Source organism: Girardinichthys multiradiatus, chromosome Y, assembly GCF_021462225.1.
Source record: "Girardinichthys multiradiatus isolate DD_20200921_A chromosome Y, DD_fGirMul_XY1, whole genome shotgun sequence".
In the NCBI taxonomy this organism is placed as follows: domain Eukaryota; kingdom Metazoa; phylum Chordata; class Actinopteri; order Cyprinodontiformes; family Goodeidae; genus Girardinichthys; species Girardinichthys multiradiatus.
Genome location: NC_061818.1, coordinates 31,104,276 through 31,131,797, shown reverse-complemented (window position 1 = coordinate 31,131,797; position 27,522 = coordinate 31,104,276). Strand labels below are relative to the sequence as shown.

Sequence of the window (27,522 nt, the reverse complement as noted above, 5' to 3'; positions counted from 1 at the left end):
GCTTACTAATACATATACGTGGAAAGAAGGTGTGTCTGTTCTAAAAAATTTAGAACAGACACACCTTCTTTCCATGTATTATGTTATGTTGCAAGAGGGAGGGGGGCATCCCAGAAAAAGGAGGAAAAAACAGCACCTCCCAGTCAGGTGTCTTTTCCCACTTCTCCTACTTTACTCTCGGAATACTTGGACTTTGTCAGTAGGTAAGTCACAAAAATCACTAGATTTTGGAGATAAATATGTTAAATTTTTTAGCTTCTTAAGAAAAGTGTTTGTTTGATAGGTATTTTGAGTGTTTTGATAAATATCATTATTGCATAACCGTATCTTTAATACATTAATACAATGTGGTCTGTGCTGAAACAGAGTAAGGCAGCAGTGCAAGGTCTCATGCATGTTTTATATTGTAACAAGGGCAGTTAACAAGATTCCACACATTTTTTAGATTAAGAGGACTTGCTCACAACTGGCTGCATAGTTATTTAGAAGACAGATGGTGGCATGTAAATAATCATGATTTTGAGTTTCTAAATGTGCCATGTGTAATGCCACAGAGTCAAATACTTGGTTCATTATTATTTCTGTTGTACTCATGATTTATGTTTAGTCTAAAATCTGTTTAAATTTGTTGATGACAACCTTTTTCATAGAAAAGGCTATTTCATCAAAGAATGAAAACAGATTTCAGACCAAACATAAATCCGAAACAGCTTCTGGATACATTGAAAACAATAGTTTTATGCTAATGAATGATTTATTTCCCTTAAAGAAAACCAAAATGCAATAAATTTGGAAACTGCAAATCTTGTAAACTCAGAAAAATCCAAATAATTTAGATTTAATTGACAAAGGTGAGGATCCTGGAAATCGCATGTGAATCATGTTAACACCAAAAAACAAAACTTCACTTTGACTTTTCATTTTATAAACCACAATGAGGTTCACTTTGTATGTTGCTAAATAGAAAAGGCTTTCAAACTAACCAAAAAACAACAACAGCCATGCCTTTCATGTTGTCTGATTCAGGTATCTGACATCTGAATTATTTTTGTTTTACGGGGAGATCTCATAATTGTTGCAGCATGGCGGAGTCAGCTGAAGCTGTGGCAGCTGATGTAACCTGCAAGAGAAGCGTGTTGTTTGAAATCTCAAACCTCACCAATACCTACTGTCTTATCAGTCCCAGGTAAGGAATGTGTTAATCTCTAGTATATTCAAGTTTAAATCTGTTAGGATCTGTGCTTTGTGTGTCTGTTGGTGCTTTTACTGTGCTCAGCCCCTAGATGGCGTGGAATCTGTAGGAGAGGTGACAGGTGTTCGCTATTCCCCTGATTATTCTGCAGAGGACTATTTAAGGAGGAAGCTGCCAGCAACTCACTGCCAGAGTGTTGTCCTTAGCGGTACTACTCAGCCACTTTACCTTTGCCTTTGACCTAGCCTTGTACACCAAGTAACTTTGTCTTTGTATCCTGCAGGTTTCCTGAACCTGATTTTGCCTTGCATTGAGCCTCTTTCTTCCAGTCATTAAATGATACTTTAAAGGATGAATTAGCTTTAGTCGATGAGCCTAAGACTTTGAATGGGTTAATCAAGTTAGTCGATAGACTAGATAACCGAATGAGGGAGAGAAAGAGATCCAGATTAGAACAGAGTGCAGTTAGGGCCCATCTCTCTAGCCCTACTGCCGAAACTGGTCGCCCCATGCCTGCTTCACACAATTCAGGTATTGAACCCATGCAGATCGGGCGTACCCAGCTTTCCCTTGAGGAAAGACTAAGACGCCGCCAAGCTAATCAGTGTTTTTACTGCGGCTCACCGGAACACCATCTTGCTAACTGCCCTGTTCATCCTTCAGGGCCAAAAGGGCTGGTCCGCCAGTAAGTGAGGGGAGACTGACGGACCGTTTCCTTACTCCCAGACTTAGTTTACCTGCCACATTAATTTCACACCGTCCTTTTCAAAACCTCTCTGCTCTTATTGACTCGGGTAGCGACCAGAACCTCATTGATCCGAGGTTAATTAAAGAAGCTCAGATTGAGACTGAGCCACTTCCCACGCCTCAAGCTGTTTCTTCTTTAGATGGCAAAAAATTACCTTGAATCACTCATAAAACCAAACCTTTGACTTTAACCCTGTCAGGTAATCATAGGGAGGAGATCTCATTTTTTGTGTTTCCTATCGCTTTAAACTCAATTGTTTTAGGTTTTCCCTGGCTCAAGAAGCACAACCCCCACGTGAACTGGACTGAAAGCCGAGTTGAATCTTGTTCCACCAACTGTCTTCCTTCCTGTTTGCAGTCAGCCATTGCTTCACAACCTTCCAAGTTAGCTCCTACTGGAGATGAGATTTCTGACCTCACTAACGTTCCTCCAGAATACCATGATCTCAGTTTGGTTTTCGGTAAATCTAAAGCCCTATCATTGCCCCCACATAGGCCCTATGATTGTGCCATAGATTTGCTTCCTGGTGCCCCCCTGCCAACCAGTAGACTCTACAACATTTCTGGACCTGAAAGAAAGGTTATGGAAGATTACATAAATGAGTCATTAGTAGTCGGGCTAATTCGTCCCTCTTCATCTCCACTCGGAGCAGGGTTTTTCTTTGTGGGTAAGAAGGATGGTTCACTCTGCCCTTGTATTGATTATAGGGGATTAAACCAAATTACTGTTAAAAACAAGTACCCTCTTCCTCTCCTTTCATCAGCCTTTGAACCAGTCCACGGTTCCACTATATTCTCCAAGCTAGATCTCTGTAATGCAAATCATTTAGTTAGGATCCGCCAGGGAGACGAGTGGAAGACTGCCTTCAAGACCCCGTTAGGTAACTTTGAGTACCTAGTCATGCCTTTTGAACTGAGTAGCGCACCTGCAGTATTCCAGCCACTCATCAATGACGTACTAAGGGACTTTTTGAATGTTTTTGTTAACCTTGATGACATCTTGATTTATTCAAAGGACATTGAAGAACACACCCGTCACGTCCGCCTGGTGCTACAAAGACTTTTGGAGAACAGACTGTTTGTTAAAGCTGAAAAATGTGAATTTCACAAGAAATCTGTCACATTCTTAGGATACATCCTGGAGGGTGGACAGGTTCGCTCGGACCCGGAAAAGATTAAAGCGGTTCTGGAGTGGCCTGTCCCAGATTCCCGCAAGCAGCTACAATGGTTCCTTGGATTTGCAAATGGCGTCGATTCATCAAAAACTTTAGCCTAATAGCCGCACCACTCACAGCCCTGACCTCCACAAACATTGTGTTTTCCTGGACACTTGAAGCCAACACAGCCTTCCAGACATTAAAAGAGAAGTTTTCTCAGACACCCATATTGGTTCATCCTGATTCCTCCAGACAGTTCATTTTGGAGGTCGACGCCTCGGATACAAGAGTTGGAGCGGTGCTTTCTCAGCAGTTTACCACCGATGGAAAACTCCACCCATGTGCTTTTTTCTCTTGTTGTCTCACAAGCACAGAACAGAACTACAATGTGGGGGACAGAGAGCTCTTAGCTATAAAGTTAGCTCTCGAAGAGTGGAGACATTGGCTGGAGGGTGCTAAGCATCCTATTTTAGTATGGACCGATCATAGGAATCTGGCCTACTTACGATCAGCCAAGAGACTGAACCCACGCCAATCACGTTGGTCAATGTTTTTCTCTCGTTTTGATCATTCTATTTCTCACAGGCCTGGCTCCAAGAACGGCAAGCCGGACGCTCTTTCCCGACTTTACTCGTCGGACTCCACTGAGAAGGAGGCAGACACCATTGTGCCGTCCCGTTGGGCTTTTGGGGCCCTAGTTTGGGAGGTGGAGAACCTTGTAAATAATGCCCTAAGAAACGAACCGGACCCAGGTACAGGTCCCCCCAACAAGAAGTATGTTCCCATTTCCGTGAGGTTCAGGCTCATCCGCTGGTTCCGCACAGCTAAATTCTCAGGTCACCCAGGGGTCAGTAGGACCATCTCACTCATCTCTAGAAGATTTTGGTGGCCACAAGGATGTCACTGAGTATGTTCAGGCTTGTTCGGTTTGTGCCGGACAAAAGTTGAGCAATCAGCCTCCCTATGGGTTACTACAGCCACTCAGTGCGCCTAAACGCCCTTGGTCTCATATCGCTCTGGACTTTGTAACAGGTTTACCTATATCCAAAGGGAATACAGTCATCCTCACTATAGTAGACCGTTTTTCTAAGTCCTGTCATCTTGTGCCACTAAAAAGACTCCCTACTGCTTTTCAGACTGCCCAGCTGTTGGTTCAACACGTGTTTTGCCTTCATGGCATTCCCTAGGACATCTTGTCAGATCATGGTCCCCAATTTATCTCTCGTGTTTGGAAACAGTTTTGTTTGGCTCTTGGAGCCAAAGCCTCCTTGACGTCTGGCTACCATCCCAAATCTACTGGACAAACAGAACGTATGAACCAACAGATGGAGTCCATCCTCAGATGCATGACCGCAACCGAACCTCTCGACTGGAGTGTTTATCTCCCCAGGGTTGGGTATGCTATCAATTCACAAACCTCATCTGCTACTGGCCTCTCACCATTTGAGATTTCCCTCGGTTTTCAACCTCCTTTGTTTTCAGCTGACGAGAAGGACATAGGCATAGCATCCGTGCGGCACCACATATGCCGTTGTAAACGGATCTGGGCAAATGCTACCAGAGCTCTCCTTCAAACAGCTGACCAGAACAAGAAGTACGCTGACCGCAAACGGCGGCCAGCTCCTATGTACCAGCCTGGCCAAAAGATTTGGTTGTCCTCTTGAGACATACACTTGAAGGCTATGTCTAAAAAAACTGTCTCCTCGTTTCATTGGACCCTACACCATTGACTTTGTCATCGGTCCATCGGCTCTTCGCCTACGCCTGCCTTCCAGTCTACACATCCACCCTGTATTTCATGTCTGTCAAGTCAAACCTTTTGTCTCCAGCACATTTGTAACTTTAACTTCAGAAGTTAAAGTTACAAATTTTTTAATTCTAACTTATCTAAATAAGGAAAGGTTTATTGTTATTGAATGTTAGTCAGTGAGAAAGAAAGGGTTTTTTTATAGATTGAGTTTAAATATCAGTTTCAACTATTTATATTTTTGTCCTGTTTAGAGCTTACCTTGACAATAGAGAGGTATTCAATCCCCCTCAACCGACAGTACGCCCCCTAAAGTCAGATGTGTGTGCTTTCACCAAGTCTAGTGGAAAAGCAATCGGTAGCATTGGCGTCCTGACCTACGATCTCTTCGAGAGGTCTAAGAATGACTACATTGAGACCCTGGCCATCCTGTTTTCAGTTCCCTGGGACTACAACCTGTATAAGAACTGGTTTGCGTTGGGCATCTATAAAAAGGGTCATAACTGCAAAAAGGATTTGTCCAAAGAAATGTACTATGACAAGAAAGAGCTTGAGCATGGCTTTGCCAGAGGGGAGGCCAATGGCTCACGGATCAATTATGTGAGTAACTACCTTGATATCAAAGCCACAATGTGTCCCATGGGCAACGCCATCATGAAGGTGGAAATATGGGACAAACTTTTCACATCCATGGGACAGCAGGCTTACTAGAACCCATTTCAGTTGTAGAATACTTCCTCACAATTTGTATTTTTCTGCAGACTTGCTCCAGTTCAGTGAGCTTGAATGCTTTTAACAGATCTGTTGTTGCTGACATGTGTCTGTATGCCTTGGTATTACCCTTCTGCTTAAGATCAGAGTTTGTTTGTTTTTTAAATCCTGCCAGAAATATCCTTTATAGCAAAAGCCTCTCTGTATTTCTACAGCATTCAGTTTTAAACTGGCATCTTTAGAAAAGGAAATCAAAGGATGATTCACTGAAGGATAAGACCACATAGCTTAATGAAATACACAGAGCCCCTGTCTGGATTTACCTTGACATTATTCTTTCAGGAACAAAATAAACCTTTTTGCTGAAGCTAATTGTGTTTCTCTGTCTGCTGATTGGGGTTAATAGAGTGTTTAAAAAATAGATTGAAATGTTTTAATGCAAAAATATAATTTTTTTTTAGCATGCCTTTCATCCAGGGTGTGCTTTGTGTGTTTACAAGGTCTTGAATACTTAAAGGTGGGACTCAGATTTGGACTGGCACAAAAATAGAGTTTTTGGTAAATGCATGGGTTTACAGTACAATACAGTTATAGCATAACTTTAGATAAAGAATTTAAAGTATTTTTTCTGTTTATATGTTATAGGGTAGAAAGACTACTGTTAAGGTGGTGATTGTGTAATTATTAATAATCAAAATGGAGAAAAAGTGCATCTTTATTCTAAAGTCTAAAGCAAAATCAATATTTGTCTTTATTTTGTTTTGCAAATCTGTTTGAAGTCTCCATGCCATTCTGTTTCTGGTTTCCCATTATTGTTGCAAGGTTTTTGCAGCATTAACCGTTGCCTGCACAAAGACACGCAGATCAAAGGTTTTGGTTGTTGCTGTTTCATTTGCATAAAAAGCAAACATAATATAGAGGCAGAAATTGGGTCTGTTTAGACTCAATCCCCGAAGCTTTTTTTGAGTGACATACTGAAGATGTTGACACATATTTTAGAATTTAATATTTTCTTTGTGTCTCCGACAACTGCTCCTACATCTGCTTTCATATTTTCTATTTTGTAGTTTACCTTGTCCACACCTGCACATGCAGATATGATTATATCGAATAAATTCTATTGTACATTATGCAATTTCAATGTTGGAATGAAGATCACTGTAAAACAGAGTAGCATTAGATATTCTACGTATGAAATAGAAAGATTTAAGTAAGTATTTTATCCTCTTTAGAAAAACAAACGAAGCATGGCGTTTGTGAATTAAACAGGTGCAGTTTACCTCTAAATGGGAAAAGGAATTAGGAAATGCAGGTGTACAATGATACAAATCTCAGTGCTGCTGCAACTTAACACAAAATGCTAAAAAACAAGATGAACTGACCAGAAAAGGAAAAATGTGAGGAAAAATCTTATAAATCGTTTACTCAATTACCTGTAAAACATTGTATGTATTGTATGTATCTTGACTGTGTGTACACAGAGGCAAAAAGTGACAAGTATCCATGACGATGTTTGAGGTTAAACTCTGGAGCTTAAATCATGCATGCAGAGATTCATTTAGCAGTCTTTTAATGTTTTTTTACATCTTAAAATTAATAGAACCTTTACAACTGAGGTTTGGCTCTACATTGCACAAAATGCTCTCAAACAGTGCCATCTAGAGGCCTGGTCTGACAAGATATGTAGTTCTCAAATCTCAAATCTCAAAATCATAATGTAATGTTTGAAAAGAAAAAGGTAAAACATGTTGGGTAAAAAATAAGTAATGAAAATGATATATATATAGATATGTGTATATATATATATATATTTAAAGAGTCTTACAAAAAGAAGTCAGTGACTTTTCTGATGAAAGTCTGTTTTCTGTTTCCGGAAGTACTGTGTCATTCTGTCTTCTTCAGCTGCCACCAGCTCCAAACATGTCCTGACATCCAGCAGGGTCTGGTGACCTGATGGGTGACAGCCTGGAACAGAGAGTCCGCCGCATTCCTATAAGTTTCATGTTTCCATTGTTAGTTTAATCTCTAAAGAATCCAAATGTTTTAGGCCAAGCTGGGGTTTCAGTGATATGCACACTTTTTTCTGAACACATGCAGGATCTATTTCATGATTTCTTCACCTAAAAGGCAAGGGCCAAAAGTTATGCTTTTCCTGGCTGGATATATCAATCCACTCACCAGGTTAGCTTGTTATTTTGAAATCGATCGGCATGCAGAGAAACACAGATGTGAATCATGTAATAGTACAGATAACTTGAGAAAAAAACATTGTCACTGTTTTCTGATCTCAATATCTTTTACATTTAGAAAATTCATTTGGATCCTCTGTACCTCTAAAGTCAGTGCTTTTTCTTTAAAATGTTTATTGGACAGAACAATTTGTGCAGTTATTTTTTAAGTTTGAAATTTTGTTATATTTTGGCTTTGTTAATTTTGACCAGACTTAAAGAGACCAGGCAAAACGACTGTAATCATTGGAAAAACTTCAGAGGGATCGTTTATTTTATCTGTTCTGTTATTTGTTCTTGTCTGTCTTTTTTCAATCTAACATTATGTTTTTGGCTATGATCTAGATGCCAATGTTTTTCTTGACAACTTAGCAGTCATAGCTTATTATGAGGAGATGTCAATGTTTTGTTTATTACTTTAACACTTTCTCCTTAGTTCCTGGTTGTTTATGAAATATTTTTCTGCACATTTAAGACCTGCACTCTGTTGCTTGGCATAATGCTGTCTATCCACTAACACATACAGTATTCAGCTGTGAAATTAAACTGTCCAACCTCCTACGGAAATGTATCTGTGCTTTTTAGTCATTATTTTTATCTTGATCAAGAATTGAATTCTGTAATTGATGATTTTAATAATAATTTACTAACCATAAGGAATCTTTGGCAATATATACATCAAATACATTCAGAGCTTCCCTGAGTTCTATCTGACCAACATCATCATTAGTGTGACTACCTCTACAAAAGCATGAAATACTGTATGGTAGTTTGGAGCATGCAGGCCAGTGTTAACACAATGCCAAGAAGGAAAGACATCAGAAATGATCTGCAATCAGCTGTTGCTGTCCATCAATCTGAGAACAGTTAAAATGCTATTTCCAACTAAGTTAAAGTTCCTCATTCTACAGAAGAAAAGGTTATTTAAAAGTGTAAAACATTTGAGATAGCTGCCAATCTTAGTAAGAGTGGATTTCCCAGCAAATTCATGCTCAAAGTCATACAGTGCAATTGTCAGAGTAACTGTAAAGAACCAAAGAGCTGCATCTTACACTCTGCTGGCCTCAGCTAGCACAGTAAATGTTAGTTTATGAAAGTATACTTGAAAAAATAGACTCAATAAGTAGAGCTTGTTTTAAAGTGCTTAAAAGCCTCTTCTGGCAACACATCTTAGGTTTGCAATGTTTCACCTGAATAAAGCCAGACAACTTAAACTAAAGTTGACATGTTTCTCAATAATGCACCAACTGTCAAACATGGAGCTGGTGATGATTGCCCTTGTTTTGCAGCTACAGAACCAGAGCACATTGCACTCATTGAGTTGACCGTCGACTCCTCTGCCCGCCAAAATATTCTAGGCTCAAATGTAAAGTTATCTGCCCAACACGTGAATCTTGGCCCAAATTGGGTCATACAACAAGACAATGATAAAAAACTGGGCAGCAAATCTATAAACTCATCACTAAAAAAGAAAAGAAAGTGGTTTTACTCAAGATATATTTATTGGGTTTCACAGACATGCTTACAATCGCACTAGTAAATGTTACAGGGTTGTCTTTCAAATTGCAAGAAAAGGGACTTCGTGATTAATAAGAATCGAGTCCCCCCTTGGCCTCAAAGTATGAATGAAAACGTTGGCCTGACCAGTATAATAACAACCAACTGGATCCAGAATTGCAATGTGGGTTTCTTGTAAGAAAGCTATCTTGGTCCTATGAAGTTTAAGATGAGAAAAGACCTTTCTCCTGGTTTAAACCCTTTACATTCCAGCTTGTTAAATTAAGATGATTAGTCATACTTTATTTTAAGAGAAATATGTGAGTACAGCCAGCAACAACCCAGCGAACGAAGCAATGGAGCTAAGTGACTAGCACTTTTATTTTCCAGATTTTTAAAGGTTACTAGAGTGATGGTGGCAGTAACAAATTCCCTCTCCCCTCTTTTCCAACTCAGTACAGCTGCTAAACCAATCAGCAGCAAGCTCTGCAAAACAAACATCTCATAAGAACTGATCTTCCAAGTCATAATGGAGCAGACAGAAAAAAAAAAAGGCAATGCTCCGGCTTTTAACAAAAATGTGATACCAATAACAATATCGGCACCTCGAAAGCCAGCATAAAACACTTAATTTTTGCACATTGTAATAAGGACACCGAATAGTGATTTAACTCAAGACTGAATTGCAACAGCAACAAACAAAAAAACAACAATCTTGATCTATATGTAAACCAAACTGGGATACCCATATTGATTGTATGCAAAAGTCTCAAAGCCAGGAAACAAGTCAGCTTAGTTTTTGTTCATTTAACTTCTTCATTTGAAACAGTTATAGTGAAGGGTATTACCTTTAGTGGTGTTGGTTGTCCAGAAGGCTGTGGTCAACCTAGCAAAGAGCCTAAGCCCTGGCAACGCCAGAGTTCACTTCCCATATACACTCACTGGCCACTTAACTAGGTACACCTTTCCAACTGCTCTTTAACACAAATTTCTAATCAGCTAGTCACATGGCAGCAACTCAATGCATTTAGGCATGTAGACATGGTCAAGACAATCAGCTGCAGTTCAAACCGAGTATCAGAACGGGGAAGAAAGGTGATTTAAGTGACTTTGAACGTGGCAATGTTGTTGGTGCCAGACGGGCTGGTCTGAGTATTTCAGAAACTGCTGATCTACTGTGATTTTCACACACTACCATGTCTAGGGTTAATAGAGAATGGTCCGAAAAAGAGAAAATATCCAGTGAGGGCAGTTCTGTGGCCGCAAATGCTTTGTTGATGCTAGAGGTCAGAGGAGAATGGCCAGACTGGTTCGAGCTGATAGAAAGGCAACAGTAACTCAAATACCCACTTGTTACAACCAAGGCATGCAGAAGAGCATCTCTGAACGCACAACACGTCAAACCCTTGAGGCAGATGGGCTACAGCAGCAGAAGACCACACCGGGTGCCACCCCTGACAGTTAAGAAAAGGAAATTGAGGCTACAGGTTGCACAGGCTCACTAAACTTGGACAATAGAAGATTGGAAAAACGTTGCCTGGTCTGATGAGTCTCGATTTCTGCTGCGACACTCGGATGGTAGGGTCAGAATGTGGCATTAACAACATTAAAGCATGGATCCATCCTGTCTTGTATCAACAGTTCAGGCTGGTGGTGGTGGCGTAATAGTGTAGGGGATATTTTCTTGGCACACTTTGGGCCCCTTAGTACCAACTGAGCATCGTGTCAACGCCACAGCCTACCTGAGTATTGTTGTTGACCATGTCCATCCCTTTATGACCACAGTGTACCCATCTTCTGATGGTTACTTCCAGCAGGATAACGCGCCATGTCATAAAGCATGAATTATCTCAGACTGGTTTTTTGAACATGACAATGAGTTCAATGTACTCAAATGGCCTCCACAGTCACCAGTTCTCAATCCAATAGAGCACCTTTGGGATGTGGTGGAACGGGAGATTCGCATCATGGATGTGCAGCCGACAAATCTGAAGCATCTGTTTGATGCTATCATGTCAATATGGAAAAAACTCTGAGGAATGTTTCCAGTGCCTTGTTGAATCTATGCCACGAAGGATTAAGGCAGTTCTGAAGGCAAAAGGGGGTCCAACCCGGTACTAGCAAGGTGTATCTAATAAAGTGGCCGGTGAGTGTATCTCCTGGAATTGCTGTGAAAAAAACTTAGTAGGGCAGCCACTTTCTGCAGTTTCGGGCAACCCGAGAATGTGTGTTTTGACGGCAACTGCGGTTATCCAGGTCAATTACTTTAGCCTTTAGTCTGGCGTTCTCATCCTGAAGAGTGGAGCAGGTATACTCCAGATCTAATACTCGTTGGCTTAAGTGTTCGGAGGCAAGCTCAAGTGAGGAAATGCGTTGGCCATCATCGTCTAAGGAGATCTTATATTGCTCCAGTTTGGAATCAATCTCGTCAGAGGACAACTTGAACTCTGCGGACAGCTTTTGGCGATGATCCTTAAACAGTCCTTTAACCCTAGTGTTAGGGTAGGAGTAGCATTGGGGTCCTCTTTGATGGCAGCTTTCTGTTTTTTAGGCGGCATTTTAAGTCCACATTATCAGACCGAGTAACTATACCTATTCAGTTTGTGAGAAGGACGGCATAGATTTGAAAGTATGAGGGCTAAAGAAAGTAAAGAGCAAGAACACAGCCGGAGCACACTCACTTTACGTCTATTCCAATGCTTACCCGGAAATGACAGCAGAAAAGAAAGTGTTAAAATGGCCTAGTTAAAGTCCAGACCTCAATTTAATTAAAATGCACCAGTGGGATCTTAAAAGAGCTGTGCAGAAATAAATACCTGCCAGCCCTAATAAAATGAATCCATGTTGTTTAAAACATTTTAGTTCCTCCATGACAATGTGACAGATCTCTACCTTTATTGCTGATAAAATCACTTTTAAATCATGGTATTTACTTAGTTTGGTTGACCTATGACCTATTCAAAAATCCTAATTTGGATGAAGGTTTCCTCTTTTAATGTCTGTGACTGTCTTGGTGTTTTCTTTTTTTCTCAATCTCTTTGTCAAAACAGTGAAGCTGACCTTCAGTTTGGCCTTCTCCTTTTCCATCATCATTGGACAACTTGGGAATGTTTTTGCGCCACTTCACTCAAATTTTCAGCTGGCGGTCAAAGAAGGCTGCTCCAACTTTGCATTTCTTTGAGTTTATTCTGACTGATTGGGCAGCAGTTTTGATGTCAAACTGACTTGAATGTACAATCATCAACTGCCAGCGTGATGTCAGTCAGCTGAAGGGTCAGCTCCAGCACAGCAGAGCCAGCTGCCTGGCTCACAAACCAACAGAAAAATTAATTACTTATGTCAAGTTCAATAACTCATCAGAGGGTGCAGTTTTTAAATTTTACTATACCTGACATGTGTAGAAATTCCTATATTAGTTGCTGAGGAAAAGCAGATTGCAAACTGATTGTATAAATGTATAAAAGTACCTGAAGTAGAACTTATTCATCAATGCAACATCAATAACTTGGCATGGTGCCTCCAAGATGCTTTCACTAATGCTTTATATGGCCATGAACCTACTACTGCCAAACTCAATGCCAAAGTCCTCTATGCTGCTGAATTTGCCAAACAAGCAGCAGTCGACGCAAAGATGCCTGCAGATGTGTCTGCAGTCCTTCCGACCACTCCACCGGATCTCTAGAATGAAATATTAATCTACTTGTATGATGAGAAAACCCAGAGATACCTAAAACCATCATTGTATATACGTTGTATTTCATTGGTCAGTACTATAATTGCTATTTAAAGGTAAGCCTTGTTTATCACAGTTACTTTTTTAAGTTTTAGATTATTACTCTGTTTATAGATGAGATTATAGGCAAGTATTTTCTTGCTTTTATTTCAAGATGTATGAAGTTTCAAATATCTGCATTACGATACTTTTTTTGTACAAAATGGGCAATAGGTTTCAATATCTGATATCTAATAAACGACAGTGAAATTACTTAGTACTCATAAATAGTTTGTTACAATTGTGCCTAAAGCCACAAGAGGACAAAGTGATGCATTCTAGAGTTTTATTTTCCATTTACGTTTTGTTGGCGTGTGAAAAACACACATATGCTATTTTGTGATGACAACTGATGTGATAAAGCTAAAAAAATATATGCATCCACATCTTGTATTATACTACAACGGTTGATGTCTAGTTTGTTGTAACAATAGGGAGGGACGCAACACTGGATGAGATCAGAGAGAGGAGATGGGGGTGGTCAGGATGACCCTATATCTAGAGAGGAAGAAAGGTCACTAAACACACTTTCCTACACAACCCAGCCCAGCCTGACACACAAGCACACACTCACAGGCATTAGACAGAGGCCCACAGTGCAGTGTGTGTGTGCCAGATGAGGGTGTGATACATGGCTGCTGTCACGGCTTCCTTGATTACATCAGGGCTCACACAGCACAGAAACTGTAGCACAATATACAGCTCACTGAATATATCACGAAACACTACCTGCAGGGGCTGGGGTGGGGAGGTGGGGGTAAGGCCATTTGTGGTGGTTCATCAAACCCTGCTAAAGTTAAAATGGGACTTTCAGCAAAATGATTCAATCCTGTTGGTAAATTCTATAAAACCCGTGTTAGACTCAGACTCTCTTGTATGAAACTTTCACGTTTTACCATTATTTACCCTGCAGTCGAGTAAACAACCAGAAACTGTCAACTATTTAAATATAGATTTAATAGTTTACAAGACAAAAAAAGTATACAGACGTGCACAGTACATGGTGTGAGAACAAAGTGAATGTATTCTTTCAGACTGCAAACTGCATCCATTTTTCCTTGTCAACAAAGTTAAAGTAGAGCATATAAATACACATTTTGTTCCAAGTCTGAAAGCACCTACTGGGGCTTTACTGTCATGCACAACTGAACACATATCCACGCTATCATGTTGCAAGCAAAGAGACTTGGGTTGATCTTCTTGTCATCACTCAGTGTATATAACTAATCTGCACAGACAATTAATGTATTTTGTCTAGGTCAGAATAAACTCTGAATTATCCCAATAAATTCTTAATATTTAGATAGGAGGCAGAATTCATGCTATTGAAAGAAAAACAGTAACAGAAGAGCTATCTCAGTGGTCACTCCCTTTTGATTTAGTTCAGGTTGCTTTCCCTTTGACTACAAAACCCCTCATCCACTCAAAGTTAATATATTCAACGATTCTCATGTCATCCTAACACTCTTACAGATTCAACACAGGTCCAACTTGAGATAGTTCAGAGTTTAGTTTGAGCAGCAAAAAAATATGCTGCTCATTTATTATTAAAACAAATTTTCCATACAGGCAAAACGAATACCCACCATAAGGACAGTCACTAAAAGTTTTAATTTATTTTCACAATGGCAAGCCTTGAAGCTTCTGTCAACACTGAATATATATTTCTGCTATAAGCTTTGTTTGCAGAATGTTATGTTGATACTGGTTGAGTCAATACTCATGCTGTGTCCTATTTGTTTGGATTTTTGAATGAGGTCACATTAGAGGTGAGAGCAAACCAGCTGCAATTTGGAAAACCCCTGGGATTCACTAAATGTTGTAATACTAACTACTAGCACTAATATACAATGATAATGGTGCATTTCTCACAATTTTATGTATTAAACAATGAAGAAAATGTTGACCACAAAATGTTGTACAATAAGTTGTAAAGATACAAATAGTAACTGTTTGAAAAAAAAAGGAGTTTAAACCAGCAAAATTAATTATATTTTATATGCACTCAAGCCATGTGTATTAAACTTGGGGATGCTCAGAGACTTCCAACTCTCCAAGTTGGAATTTCGACTTTATGGCTAATGGCTTACGGCTTTTGTTGTTGTATTTCAGCCTGCAAACTCAGAAACTCCAACTTTCGAATACAAATAGAACAAAGCATTGTAACTAGGTGGGTTTAAAAACACAACACCTTTATACAGCCTTTTTCTACAGTGAAAGTTTGGAAAATTTAGGTAGGGGTTCTTGTAGAGTAACTGTCAGCAGTCAGTGTTTTGACAAAGTAGAGATCAAAGAGTCTCTTCAGTTGAAAAGAAGGAAAAGAAGTACTGAAATTCTTGCTAACATGTAGGACAAACGGAATCAGAATCCCTTTCATCCTAAAACTGCAACTTATAATTGTTTTAATTGCGTAGATGATCCACCTCATGGTCAGTAATAGTTTGAGCAAACACTGTTGTGTGGATATTTCACATTTCATGACTTTTGCATCAAATCAGATCATACTGACCAGTTAAACCTAACCACTTCCTTGTTCTAATATGTGATTCATATAAAACGTTATTGTTACATACCATACCATGGATTAATACAGTTTTCACTGTAAACAGCTATAGACTTTCATGTTATAATAACCCTCTAAAAAACACTAATTAGCTTTAATGAGTTCCTGTGAAATTTTAAAGACTGGAGTTGTTTCCGAGTGATGACTCCACTTGAATGTCCAAACGTTTTTCTGTTTCTTTAGGAGGTGTTCTTAGCACTGTCCACCGAAGGTAAGGCACTAACAGCTGATGGCAATGCAAATGAACCCCACTTTCATTTTCAAAGAAGTTTATCATTTGACAGACATCCTTTAAAAAGGCAGAGCATTAACTCCATTAAGTCCAGAGAGACTTAGACGTCTGCAGGATTATGGGACAAATGAAGGCATAAAAGCAGTCTAAGCATAGAAAAGCAGTTTTCAAGTAAACATAATCAGTATCAAAGATCATATCTAGTGCTTCAATCAGGAGGCACCATCCCCGTTTTTGGTCTTGAGCACCACCAGGCTGACCATTACTGGTATCAGACAGATGGGAGTGATCACAAGGGCAAACACAATGGCTGGTGGTGGGTCAGTAAAGTCCTCTGTGGGGCATATTTTGAAAAATTCAGAATGGATGTTGACAAAGAATGCTTCCACCAGTGAGTTTGGCCATGGGATCAGGATGCAGTCGGATATCTCCTCAGTGCAAAGGCTGAAGTTGCTGTACAAGCTGGAGACAAGGAGAGTTGGGAAAAGATATGCGACATCAGCAAATGTTTTTCAATATCATTGATGCAAAATAAGTGACTTAGGAATAGGACTACCTGCTCACTTTATCCCAAACGCACCAGTCAGTCGTGTTTAGTGATCTTATTGAATCATTGAACACAGGCAGACAAAGATGAGTGAATAAAGCAGAAAGACATTCCATTGTTGGTTTGCCAAAAACATCCACACAGATTTTGCAATAAGTGGAGCAACTGGGAGAATTTATTCCGCAAGCTGCAAGAAGTGGAATTAAAAAGAGAGTAGGTGAGAAAACATCCAAAGAGAATAGAGGCAGTTTAGAATAATAACTAACTATTATATTATCACATATAATATTATAATACATTTTTAAACACTCATATTTCATTTGCACTGTATGTAAGAAATGTTGCCTACCAAATGGCAGTTGGCTTCCAAAGACCTCTAAATGAGAGATAAAAAAAAAACATTTTATCATTAATACATGTACTTCTTACAAAACGTCAGGCTGAAAAGACAGACTATTTCTAATTCAGTTCAATCTCTTTGTCTGGTTTAGCTCACAAATTCTTCTAACACAACTGTTTAGTCAGGCGATTGCAGCTATGGAAGGGAAACCACACACTCACCAGAGAGAAAGGAGAGGAATACCCCAATGAAACCAACAACTCCCTTCATGTCAGAAAAAAATTAATAAAGGTGTCTTTTCCCCAAATGATGAAGCTCTCAGTCTCTGTACAGCGAGGCATAACAGGAAACACGACAGGGTTATCTTCGGTTACCAGATGTCCAAACAATGTTAACCGCGGTTAGCAGATGTTCTCCGAAGATCTGTCTGATGGTCCTGCGCCTTGGCAGGAGCTCTTCCCCTCTCCAACACGTTTTTTGTTTTTTGTTTTTTTTTAGTTTTTCTTCCTTTTTTTTTAAAGGGGTGGAGGCAACAAAGATTGTCCTCTCTATTCTCCCAAATAAAAGGAGCACACCCAAGCTGGGGCTGGACTCACATCTGAAAACCCTTTACTCTTTAACTCTTGTTCTGCTTTTTAGTCTGAGTTTCTCACAGTCGAAAAGGCCTGGCCGGCTCACAGCATGTGATTTATTTGCCTTTTGGGCTGCCTCTGCCAAATAGGAAACATAATTAAACATTTAGGGCTTAGCATTTTAGGGTGGATTTAATCATGACTCTGCAGGGTGTGCTGTGCAGACAGCCACGATTTCATATTTAGGTTAATTTGACAAAAGCTGGAGTAAATTATTCTGAAATAACCATCTGACTGAAAAGGCCTTTACATATGAGTGCTGATAAAGAACACATAATATTTTCACAACAGATGTGAAAAAACTTTTTTTTTCATCTCATTAGGGGCTCACAATTATAACATATCTGCTGGGTAGTTCCACATGGCGGCCTCCCCCAGCCTTAAAAACAGAATGAGGGGGGTTGTTTCCTTGATTAAACCAAAAAGGATAAATAAATAAATCTATAGTTTACATTTCACCCCTTAAAATTATGTTACTTAATCTACATGTATAACCTCATGCAACATCTGCTTGCTGAGCAGCATTTTGATTTAGTAATGACATTAGGAAATGTGTCTTTTCAGCAGAGGAGGAGCCCACAGTTGGGAGTGTTGGCAGGGGAAAGGTGTGGGGTGACAGTTGGGGAAAGAAAAAAAAAGTAAGGCACAGGATGAGGAACAGTGAAAGGGGCTCTGCACCAAGTTTCAGTTGTTTCACAACTTTGAGTTCATGCGTTGATCACTGACATTGCGTGGGGTGAATGACGAACAAAGTCAGGAAGTTGATCCAGGTGGGGGGCTGTTCGTAATGAGGTTTCATTTAACCTCTAACCCAAAGCTTTTATGGGCCTCACGTCTACTGCTGGTGACCCCTCTGGTGGAGACCTCCTCAAGAGTTTATCTTGGATCCTTTTGACAAAACACACAAGGAGATGTCCCAGCAGAAAACAGAATCTGTGAGATCTGTTTTCTGGGTTCTGTTTGTTCCAGATGAAATTAATTTCATAGAAGTGATCCCAAACAAGCTTCCAGGAGAAACATTTCTCTACTCAACATCTGAAACTCTATTACATATTAAACATAAATCATGTTGATGCATTCCTGCTAAATTCTCAAAAATATTTTGTAATTCTGAGTGTTGTTAAGATACAGCACTATGAAAAGGTTTTGTCCCCTTAAAATGTCTTCTGTTTTTCACACAAAAGTGTTTTCAAATCATCAAACAAAACTTTATATCAAACATAACCTGAGTAAATTCAAAAAGACCAGTTTTTCAAATAATTCTTACATATATTAATGAAAAAATGGTATCCAAACCAACCTGACCCTATAAGAAAAACAAGAAAAATACAAAAAGTGAATTCAATCTTATTACCATGCCCAGGCCTGATTACCACTAGACTTGTATGATACTGAAAATATTGAAACAGAACCTGTCTGATGACACAAAGTAGGCTAAAATATCTGAAAAACCAACGCATCATCCCGTAAGCTAAAGAAATGCAAGAGGAGGTGAGAAACATCGTCAAAAACAACACAAATGTCCGACACACATTTGCCATCTTAATTATCCCCGAGATCTTTGGTAAAATATTTCCTGAAATAATCGGACAAAACGTTTTGGAAGATCTGTGTCCTGTTACATTGGGTGTAAAATCCCAGATTACTTAGTGGTGAAGAAATGAATTTTGCTCTCTAGCAGAAAATCCTGAAGGAGAATGGGGAGTGATACGTTTGTGACCTTAAGCTCAAGAGCACCTTACAAAACACACAAAACAACAAACTCCCCAATGTGAGTGAATTTAAACAATTCTGCAAAGAGGTCAAAATCCCTCCACAGCGATGTAAAAGACTCATTGCCAGTTATCAGCGTGATACAACCACCTATTAGGGTTAGGGTGAAATTACTTTTTCCACAAAGATTTGAACCGGTTTTTTCCTTTTATAACTGAAATCATCGGGGTGCTGCATATGGCATAATGCACGACCCATATACGGAGGTTTCAGTCCTTGACGCAGCTGTCACGGATTCGAGTACCAGCTCCGGTACTTCCCCCTCTCTCCAGCGCACTTCCTATCTGCCTATTTCTGACAAAAAACAAAACAAAAATAAAGGCCACTAGTGCTGCAAAAAAGTATTATCTTTTTGAAAATGGCATTTTGTATTTACTTGGGTTATTGTTGTTTTATATTAAAATTTAACAACAACAATTGTCACAAAAGTGTGGCAAAAAACCAAATACATAAGAAGGGGGCAAATACATTTTCACTACACTTGAATTCATTGGGGCCACACAGCTACACAGCAAATAACTCAAAGAAAAAGCTTTCAACTTACACTTACCACTTTCTTGTGTTTCATTATGCCCTGTATAAAGACATGCAAGGGTTAAAAAAATATTGCTCATCATGTAAAAGGTTTTCCTTTCTATTTTCTTTAAAATCTACAAATACCTCTTGTCATTGCCGTTGTTGTTGTGACCAGTTGCACTGTTACATTGTCATTAACCAGACAAATCACAGTTGTGCATCCTGCAACAAGGTAACCCAAATTTCAGGAGTGCAAAGCAATACAGTCAATTTAAAATAGAAACTATTAAAATACAATGTTATTAAATCTAATTTACATTAAAAGCACATTTATCAGTGTTTGAGAAAGTGGGGTGGACAACTGAAATAGTAAGAGCCAAGCTGTGGGGAGTAAATGGATCCTCCCTTTGTCTCCTACCTCTTAGGATGTCTTAATATATTCAGCTAAAGGAAATTTAAACATATTTACAATAATTCTTCTAACACAAAAGGGGGATTTTTTATTCAGTAGAAAGAATCTCAACCTTTTCTATTATAAATAATAACTGGATTCTTCTTTATAGTCCATTCACTTACCTACAAAACATGGCAACTTAGAGTTTCCAAGATTTCTTATTTAGAGATTAGTCATAGAGGAAGAAAAGGACATTGCTTTACAATAATGAAAAATGGACAATGTAAAACATTCACTTACCCCAAATAAGAAGAGCCACTAAACAGCCAGAAAAGATAAGAAAAAATCTTGTGCCAGTCATTTTGCTGAACAATGCTCTGTTTATCTTCAGTGGTGGGTAGGGATTACATATCTCAACCTTTACACAGGAAAGCTAAAAAAAATAGAAAAAGAAACAACAGGAAAGACTCATTTCCTAGCATGGGCGTATTCACCACACGTGGCAAAGAGTATCTGATAATGCTACAACTGTTGTGCTCCAATGGTACATCAGCATCAGTTTTTCTCTTGATTTTGATTCAGGAATTGTGAAATATTGAAGAGTTTCTGTACATGTTTATTCTCTCCTTATTGCTTTGGCTTTCTCTATTCCTCTGATAATGTTAGAACGAACAAAGATGTATGTTCAACCATTGATTGACAAAGCTGTGATTTACAAAAAATGTGTAGTTTCTTTTTCTTATTATTTCTTTTTTTTTTTGCATTGTCTTTAACCCAAACGCGTACTGGAAACTGGGTGAATGGATGTGGGGGATTGTGTTATATTTCACTTTTATTTCTAAATAACAAAAGTGATACCAAAACGGTTATAAAACCAAATGAAGAGGTTGACCAACTAAACATTTGCAACAATAATAATGGAGGATGTTATACACTCCTTTAAAAGGTCGAAAGTGGTTTAGTTGGTTGATTCAAGTGAGTTAGGGAGTATGGGGTGATACGAGATGATACGAGCAGAACGAGGCGGAGCAGCAGAGCATTTCATGAGACTGATTAGTATATAACAACGTGTGTTCTCAATGTAGAAATTGAGATTATATTTATTATTGTCTTTGTATTTGTCTTACAGCATGGGAAAAATGTTACACATATTGATCAAGTGAGCATGGGCGTCAACCAAGATAGTTTATACCTAGGGCCCAGAATTTAATGCTACGCCTCTGACTATAAGCAGAATTTGTAAGTTCAGAAAAGTGGAGATCCCCTTTAATTTCTCATTTGGCTGCACATTTAATTACATTTTGGTCTTTGTTGCTGTAGATTTATTGTGCATGGCTTACGTAAGGAATGTGCTTTTTCTATCTGTGCTGTGGTGTATCATCAATGTCGATGACAAACAGCCCCCTTGTTTCCATCATCTTTAACGTCACATTAAACGTCTGCGGGGAAAGAGAGGTAGCAAGGAGACTCTGAAACTGAAGTGTTTCTCTGTATCATCGAAGGATAAGTGCTCTTTCTCAGCTGCTGGGCTTGGAACAAAGCCACATATACTGTAGCTCATGCCAAAATTGCTCCCATATTTCATTTTATGTAACATTGAGAGCTCAGTTTCATGTAAAGGATAGAATGTTCAGAATTTAGAATAAAAAAACTGTTTCAATGACAAAGGTGATCCTGTGAGCATCATTACATAAATTAATGAAATCTTTAATTCGGAATAACATAAAATTTTTTTTTAAATGTTCAGGAACTTTGAAACAAATGTAGCTTTATGTGGCTTATTTTTCCACCATAAAGTACTTTGGTGTTATTTGTCTGGGGCATATTTTCATTCCCGAGCCTTTTGTCTCATATTACTTAACTTGTGACATCCAAGTCATTCACACACCAACATCAACAGATTGAATTTACATGATACAGAGAGACTTTCTCCTTATTGCAGCCTTTATCTCTAAACTGTGTGTTTCTGTGAGTGTTTGCTTTTGTTTGACAGTTTAGCATCAACATTGCAGTGTCTGCGTCAAACACCACCAAACATGCCATGTCATCTGGAAAAGCTTCTCTGCTCTAAATTTCTCACTAAATGCATGAAAAGTCAAGAATGCATTATGTAAACACAAGGCAAAGACAAGCAACCAAATGCTCAGGACAAAAACGTTTGTTATGTTTTGGCAGCATGATTTCAAGTGTCTTTATCTTGATTAAATACTGTTTTGTGGTCAGATTTTGTCACCCTAGTAGTATAGTGCCCCCTTCTGCAGTAAATAAGAATTATTCGTGTAAATTCAGTGTTACATGTAGGCCAACAATACATGCGAAATCATTAGGTAAGTTGTATTTTTGAGGATTAATTTTACCATTGAACAATTACTGTGCTTCCAGTCAAGCCAAAATTTTAATAAAACCGAAACCTAAACATTTAAGAGCATAAAAGTGAAGTTTTGGATTTCTTAAAAGAATATCAATGCGATTACAATTATAGTGGAACTATTAGTATACAGAATTACACTAAGAGTGAAGGAGAATGGGTTCCTGGGTGCTTCTAATTTGATTCTTCTCAAAATTCAAAGTTAATTTGCATCTCTTTTTCCAACACGTTTCTTGCAACTCATATGTGCAACAAAATGTTTCGGCCACACTCTCAGAGATTACACAAATATACACAATCTGATATGCTCAAAAAGTATTCAAGTGTAGGCAGCTTGAAGTTGGAAAATACACTGGAAATAATATTGTGGTTGAAATGCTCATTTGCCTAATATTTGTGGACACAGTGTGTGTACAATGAACAAGTCTGCAGGAAATGTTACATCCAAGCAGAGATTAAGCAAATTAGGAGTAAAACATATAATTTGAAATGGTTTGTTTCTGTAAAATGCCTTTAATTTGATTTAAATTGGCTTTTTTCCTGGCATAGACGTGGCTTTTGAACATAGTCAATCCAGAAACCACTATGGTTCCTGGATTGTTCCTGAACACCTAAAAAGATGTCCTTTTATCTTAGGGTGACAGTTTTGGCTAGATTGTCCTCTGTGAGGACAATAATCCAAAACACGCCTCAAAAATTGTTTTGGAATGGATAAAGCAGGCTAACACTGGAATGGCCTACTGGAAATGTGTGGACTATACCGGTCCATTCAAGAAACCCAAAAATTCAATTAAATTTATGTGGCTGACGTTTCTATTTAAGATTTGTTGAAGTTATTTTCTCACCATTACATCCAGAAGAAAGCTGTAACTGAATCAGTACAACTGCAAAAGAAAATTATATTCACACCAAAGATGTGTGTATGCATGGAATAACAGGGTTAATTGCACTTATGTAACATAAAAAAAGTTAATTCTTAAATTCTTCAGTAAGAAATTTAATGACTGACATTTGCTATGTCAATAAGTTGCTTTATAGGCAGTTTTCATAATTATTTTATCTTAATTCATTAACTCCTTTAAATATTGGTCTTTAACACTGAAAAATTTACAACTTCAAAACAACAGCTCATTTCAAACAAAATTAGGAATTTCTAGTTGTTCCAATTTAGCTCTAAACATTGCTTAGCAGAAATAAAACCAATAATAATAAATAAAAGTTAAATCAGGTTAAATTAGCAGAACTGGAAGGGTTAACATAAATCAAATTGTTTATATGCCGGTTGTTAACCCTATGTGATTCTTTTGGATTTCCCCACCATATTTTACAACTTCTTTTTTATCTTTAGGAGTGATGTTTGTCATTTAAGTGTCCTTGAAGAAAGGTATAGTTGGCATCTCAATTTTGGGGCTACACCGTGGCACACTTGTTAGCACTGTTCTCTCGCAGCAAGAACATCCTAAGCTTAAATCCTGGATTTTTCTTTTAGAATATATGTATTCTGTCCCTGCATCCACTGTTTCTTTCAAAGGAATTTACTATCACAGTTGGACAACACTCCTGTTGTATTATTTGGCCTATCTAACTTACAAATGATTTGAAAGGAGCATGCTTGTCAGTTCTGTGATGGACTGGTCATCTGTAGGTGCCAGACCCCCACAACCCAACAAAGATTAAGCTAACGTAAAACTATAGGCAAAGAAACATTTTATTTTTAAGATAAAAAAGAAGACTGGTATTTAAAATCATCTGTGCACCAACTTGAGGAGACTAAATTACAAGTATCTTTAAGAAATCTATTTCATTTAGGGTTTCATGTCCATTTTTGGCATGATGTACAAAGGGAAAGTGGCTATTTATGCTTCAGTTATTCAATATTTCAGGTTGTTGTACTGAAGATAACAACGCTATTTTCTGTAAGTTAAGTTGTTCTTATCTATCAGAAATGTTTGGCAGTCACTCTATAGCCAACCAAGATTCAGTTAAATTCTGTTTACATGTGGTGCCCTTTCTGGCATCAATGCTGTTCACATGTAGCCCACTACCTGTTTCAGATCGAAACAGAAGAGCTCCCTCTGCAGGAGAAAAGCTGAAAAGCATTTAGAGTGATTTTCGACGGCCGAAGTCCGCTGGAATTCAAGCTGTAAGCTAGTTTCCAGCTCTCGCTTTATTATTACTTTAGTCTGTAATCAAGTAATATATATTGTGGATATGTTTTCCGTTGTAAGATAATACACTAGACTTATTTCCGTTTTTTCGGAGCTATTTGTTTAATTGTTTTCCTTGAAACGGCTTTTTTGTCATAGCGTATTTTAATTATTGTGTTTTACGCCTACAGGAGGTCGGATACATTTTCTAAAGGATTAATATCACTAACCACAGGCCGAAAGAGTGTTACGTTTGTGTAGTTATATGACTAGCCAAACAATTAATCAGTTCCTGTATGTGCGAGTAAAGGCTAAGCCGTGGGTGCTCCGAGGTACTTTTTATTCCCAGGACGCAGAATAGCCATAGATCCTGGCTCCTCTGCTCGGAAAGGCTGTATCATATTAAAGACGTCACTACCCTGCTCGGGCTGAGCTAAGTGCGCAGCTATTTGTAAGCTACAACAACAACAACCCTCCTGCACCTTGTCCGCGGACAACGTTGGGGTTTCTCTGACGTCCCCACGCGTGGAGAAGATACCTGCGTCAGATCCAAAGCAAAGACAGCCTTAATTTGTCAAACACATACACTCTCTCTCTCTCTCTCTCTCTCTCTCTCTCTGTCCCCCCTACACACATATACAGAGAGGGACTTGAACGTATTGCGGGGCTGTTGTCGCAACAGAGAGGACGCGAGGATTTGAAGGTATTTAATAATCGCGACAGTAGATGTGTGGATGTACACGTGCACAGTCGTGTGCCAGAATGCCACGCCGTCATTGTGGAGCTTGGGTAGGCACGTCGTTAAAGTGTTTCTTATTTAAATGGGCACCGTGTAGCTGTCGTGGCTGCACCCTGAGGACGCAGCACACTTCATCTGTGTTGGATCACACGTTTGCACGCTTCCTTCTCCTCGATAAAACATCCTATTGCAGTTTTCAGCGCAAAGTTTTGCCTCTGTGCTTATTTTTGATGGCGTTCTATCGCAAACAGTGATGTTGATGCTCACCCAGGCCATGATGAAGCATAGAAAAACTGTACTACGCACTTTTCTGCTGTGATGAGGCACGCCCACTTTGTAGCAATGTGGATGCTCCATGCTGACAAACTCAGGCCATAATGATTGTCAACTGCTTTTGTAATGGTCGCCCTCAGAAATGAGCTGAAAACATGCTGCAGTTTAAATCGCCCGTGCGGTAGGCTTGTTTTCTTCAGAGGATGTCAGTTTTGTTTTGCAAACAGTAGGGGGCACTATTTCAAAGAGGGTTAAATTTAGGGTAAATGGGAACGTGCATTTTTCTGGAAAAAAAAAAAGATTGTGTTAAATCATCGAAAAGATTGTTGAAGAAAAATTCATTTGACAGCTTTTTCTTACCGATTTGCATTATACTATCTTATATGATCCGACTTTAACAGTACGGTACATTAATTAGGATCATACTGGACCGAATGTTGATTGAAGTGCACATGAACCTTTTTTTAAGGATGGAATGACTATACATTGAATAACTAATTTTAAAAACAAGAATTGTGTACAAGCCTGGCTTCATTGTGTATTTTATCAAACATGTATTGGGGGTCAAAGATATGCATACACTACTGGTCTAAAGTTTTAGATACACTGTCTCACTTAATGGGTCTCTTTATTTCCATGACTATTTACAGTGTAGATTCTAAACAAAGGCATAAAAACTGTGAATGAACACACATTGAATTATATAGTAAACAAAAAGTTTTAAATAACTAAACATTTTTATATTTTTCAAACTAGCCCCCTTTTGCTTTAATTACTGCTTTCCTCTCTTGGTGTTCTCTCCATGATCTTCAAGAGGTGGTCACCTAAAGTGGTTTTCCAAAGAGTCTTGAAAGAACTTCCCAGAGGTTCATTGAGAGACAGCCAAAGGTTAATATTCATTCATCACAGCAAAGGGCGGCTACTTTGAGGAATATAAAATATAAAACATAATTAGAGTTCTTTTAAAATTTTTGTCTGCTACATAATTCCATATTAAATTAAAATTCAAAAATACCATATTAATCCCAAAGGGAAATGAAATGTTGTTGTAGCTCATATTATGCAGAGCTACAAAGAGTTGCTGTAGATGCTGATGGCTGTGGGCAGGAAGGATCTCCTGTAGAGGTCTGTCTTACAGCAGATCTCAAGAAGCCTCTGACTGAAGACACTTTGTTGTCTTACAGCAGTCTCATGAAGATGATACTCAGGGTTCTCCATAATGTTCTTCCTTTTTATGAAGAATCCTTCTTTGCACAATGATCTCCAGAGGTTCTCCAGAGGAGTCCCCAGAACAGAGCCAGCCTTTTTTATCAGCTTGTTGAGCTTTTTAAGTCCCTGGCTTTGATGCTGCTACTCCAGCAGATGATGGTTGAAGAGATCATACTCTCCACAACAGACTTATGGAAGATATGCAGCATCTTGCTGCAAACACTGAATGTCCTAAGTTTCCTCAAGAAGTACAGTCTGCTCTGTCCCTTCTTGTAGACAGCTTCACAGTTGCATCTCCACTCCAGTCTGCTGTCCAGGTGAACACTGAGGTATTTATACTCCTCCACCACCTTCTCCTATGATGGAAATAGTGTTTGAACTATTCTTGTTTCTCTTCAAATCTACAATCATTTCCTTTGTTTTTTTTACGTTGAAGAGGAGATGATTGTTTCCACACTATGTCACAAAGCAGCCCAACAGCTTCCTGTACTCAGCTTCTTGTCCATCTCTGATCAACCCCACAACTGCAGAATCAACCGAGCTAGCAGATGACCGGAGTCTGTCTGGTACTGGAAGTCTAAGGTGTACAGAGTGAAAAGCAATGGTTAGAGTACAGTCCCCTTTGGTGCTCCTGTGCTCCTGACTATATGGTTAGACACACAACCCTTCAGTCTCACAAACTGTGGTCTGTTTGTCAGGTAGACTTTGGTCATATGTGTTCATTCACAGTTTTGAAGC

The 27,522-nt window shown here is 38.8% G+C and overlaps 3 protein-coding genes across 5 annotated transcripts in view; 2 read left to right on the top strand and 1 right to left on the bottom strand.

Annotated features, from left to right (window-relative positions):
• The first annotated feature begins 1,082 nt into the window (after positions 1-1,082).
• On the top strand, positions 1,083-5,722 carry LOC124864167. The gene is made up of 4 exons (XM_047358833.1): positions 1,083-1,186; positions 3,682-3,848; positions 4,579-4,723; positions 5,098-5,722. Exons 1-4 carry the CDS (start codon positions 1,083-1,085, stop codon positions 5,552-5,554), a joined length of 873 nt encoding a protein of 290 aa, XP_047214789.1. The 3' UTR covers positions 5,555-5,722.
• Positions 5,723-13,988: 8,266 nt separating this feature from the next.
• On the bottom strand, positions 13,989-25,739 carry LOC124864204 (receptor activity-modifying protein 3-like). The gene is made up of 7 exons (XM_047358882.1): positions 25,609-25,739; positions 20,349-20,481; positions 19,799-19,876; positions 19,689-19,712; positions 16,743-16,769; positions 16,403-16,580; positions 13,989-16,308 (listed from the first exon to the last, which is right to left on the bottom strand). Exons 1-7 carry the CDS (start codon positions 25,657-25,659, stop codon positions 16,059-16,061), a joined length of 741 nt encoding a protein of 246 aa, XP_047214838.1. The 5' UTR covers positions 25,660-25,739; the 3' UTR covers positions 13,989-16,058.
• Positions 24,891-27,522, top strand: part of LOC124864203 (histone-lysine N-methyltransferase EZH1-like) — a 23,689-nt gene continuing 21,057 nt past the window's right edge. For 2 of the 3 annotated variants that reach the window (XM_047358879.1, XM_047358878.1), the window contains exon 1: positions 25,687-25,756. In XM_047358879.1, coding sequence (XP_047214835.1) covers positions 25,702-25,756 — 55 coding nt within the window. In that variant the 5' untranslated portion in view covers positions 25,687-25,701. Of the gene's footprint in view, positions 25,267-25,686; positions 25,757-27,522 lie in introns of those variants that run through there. The other variant, XM_047358880.1, reaches the window with a different exon arrangement.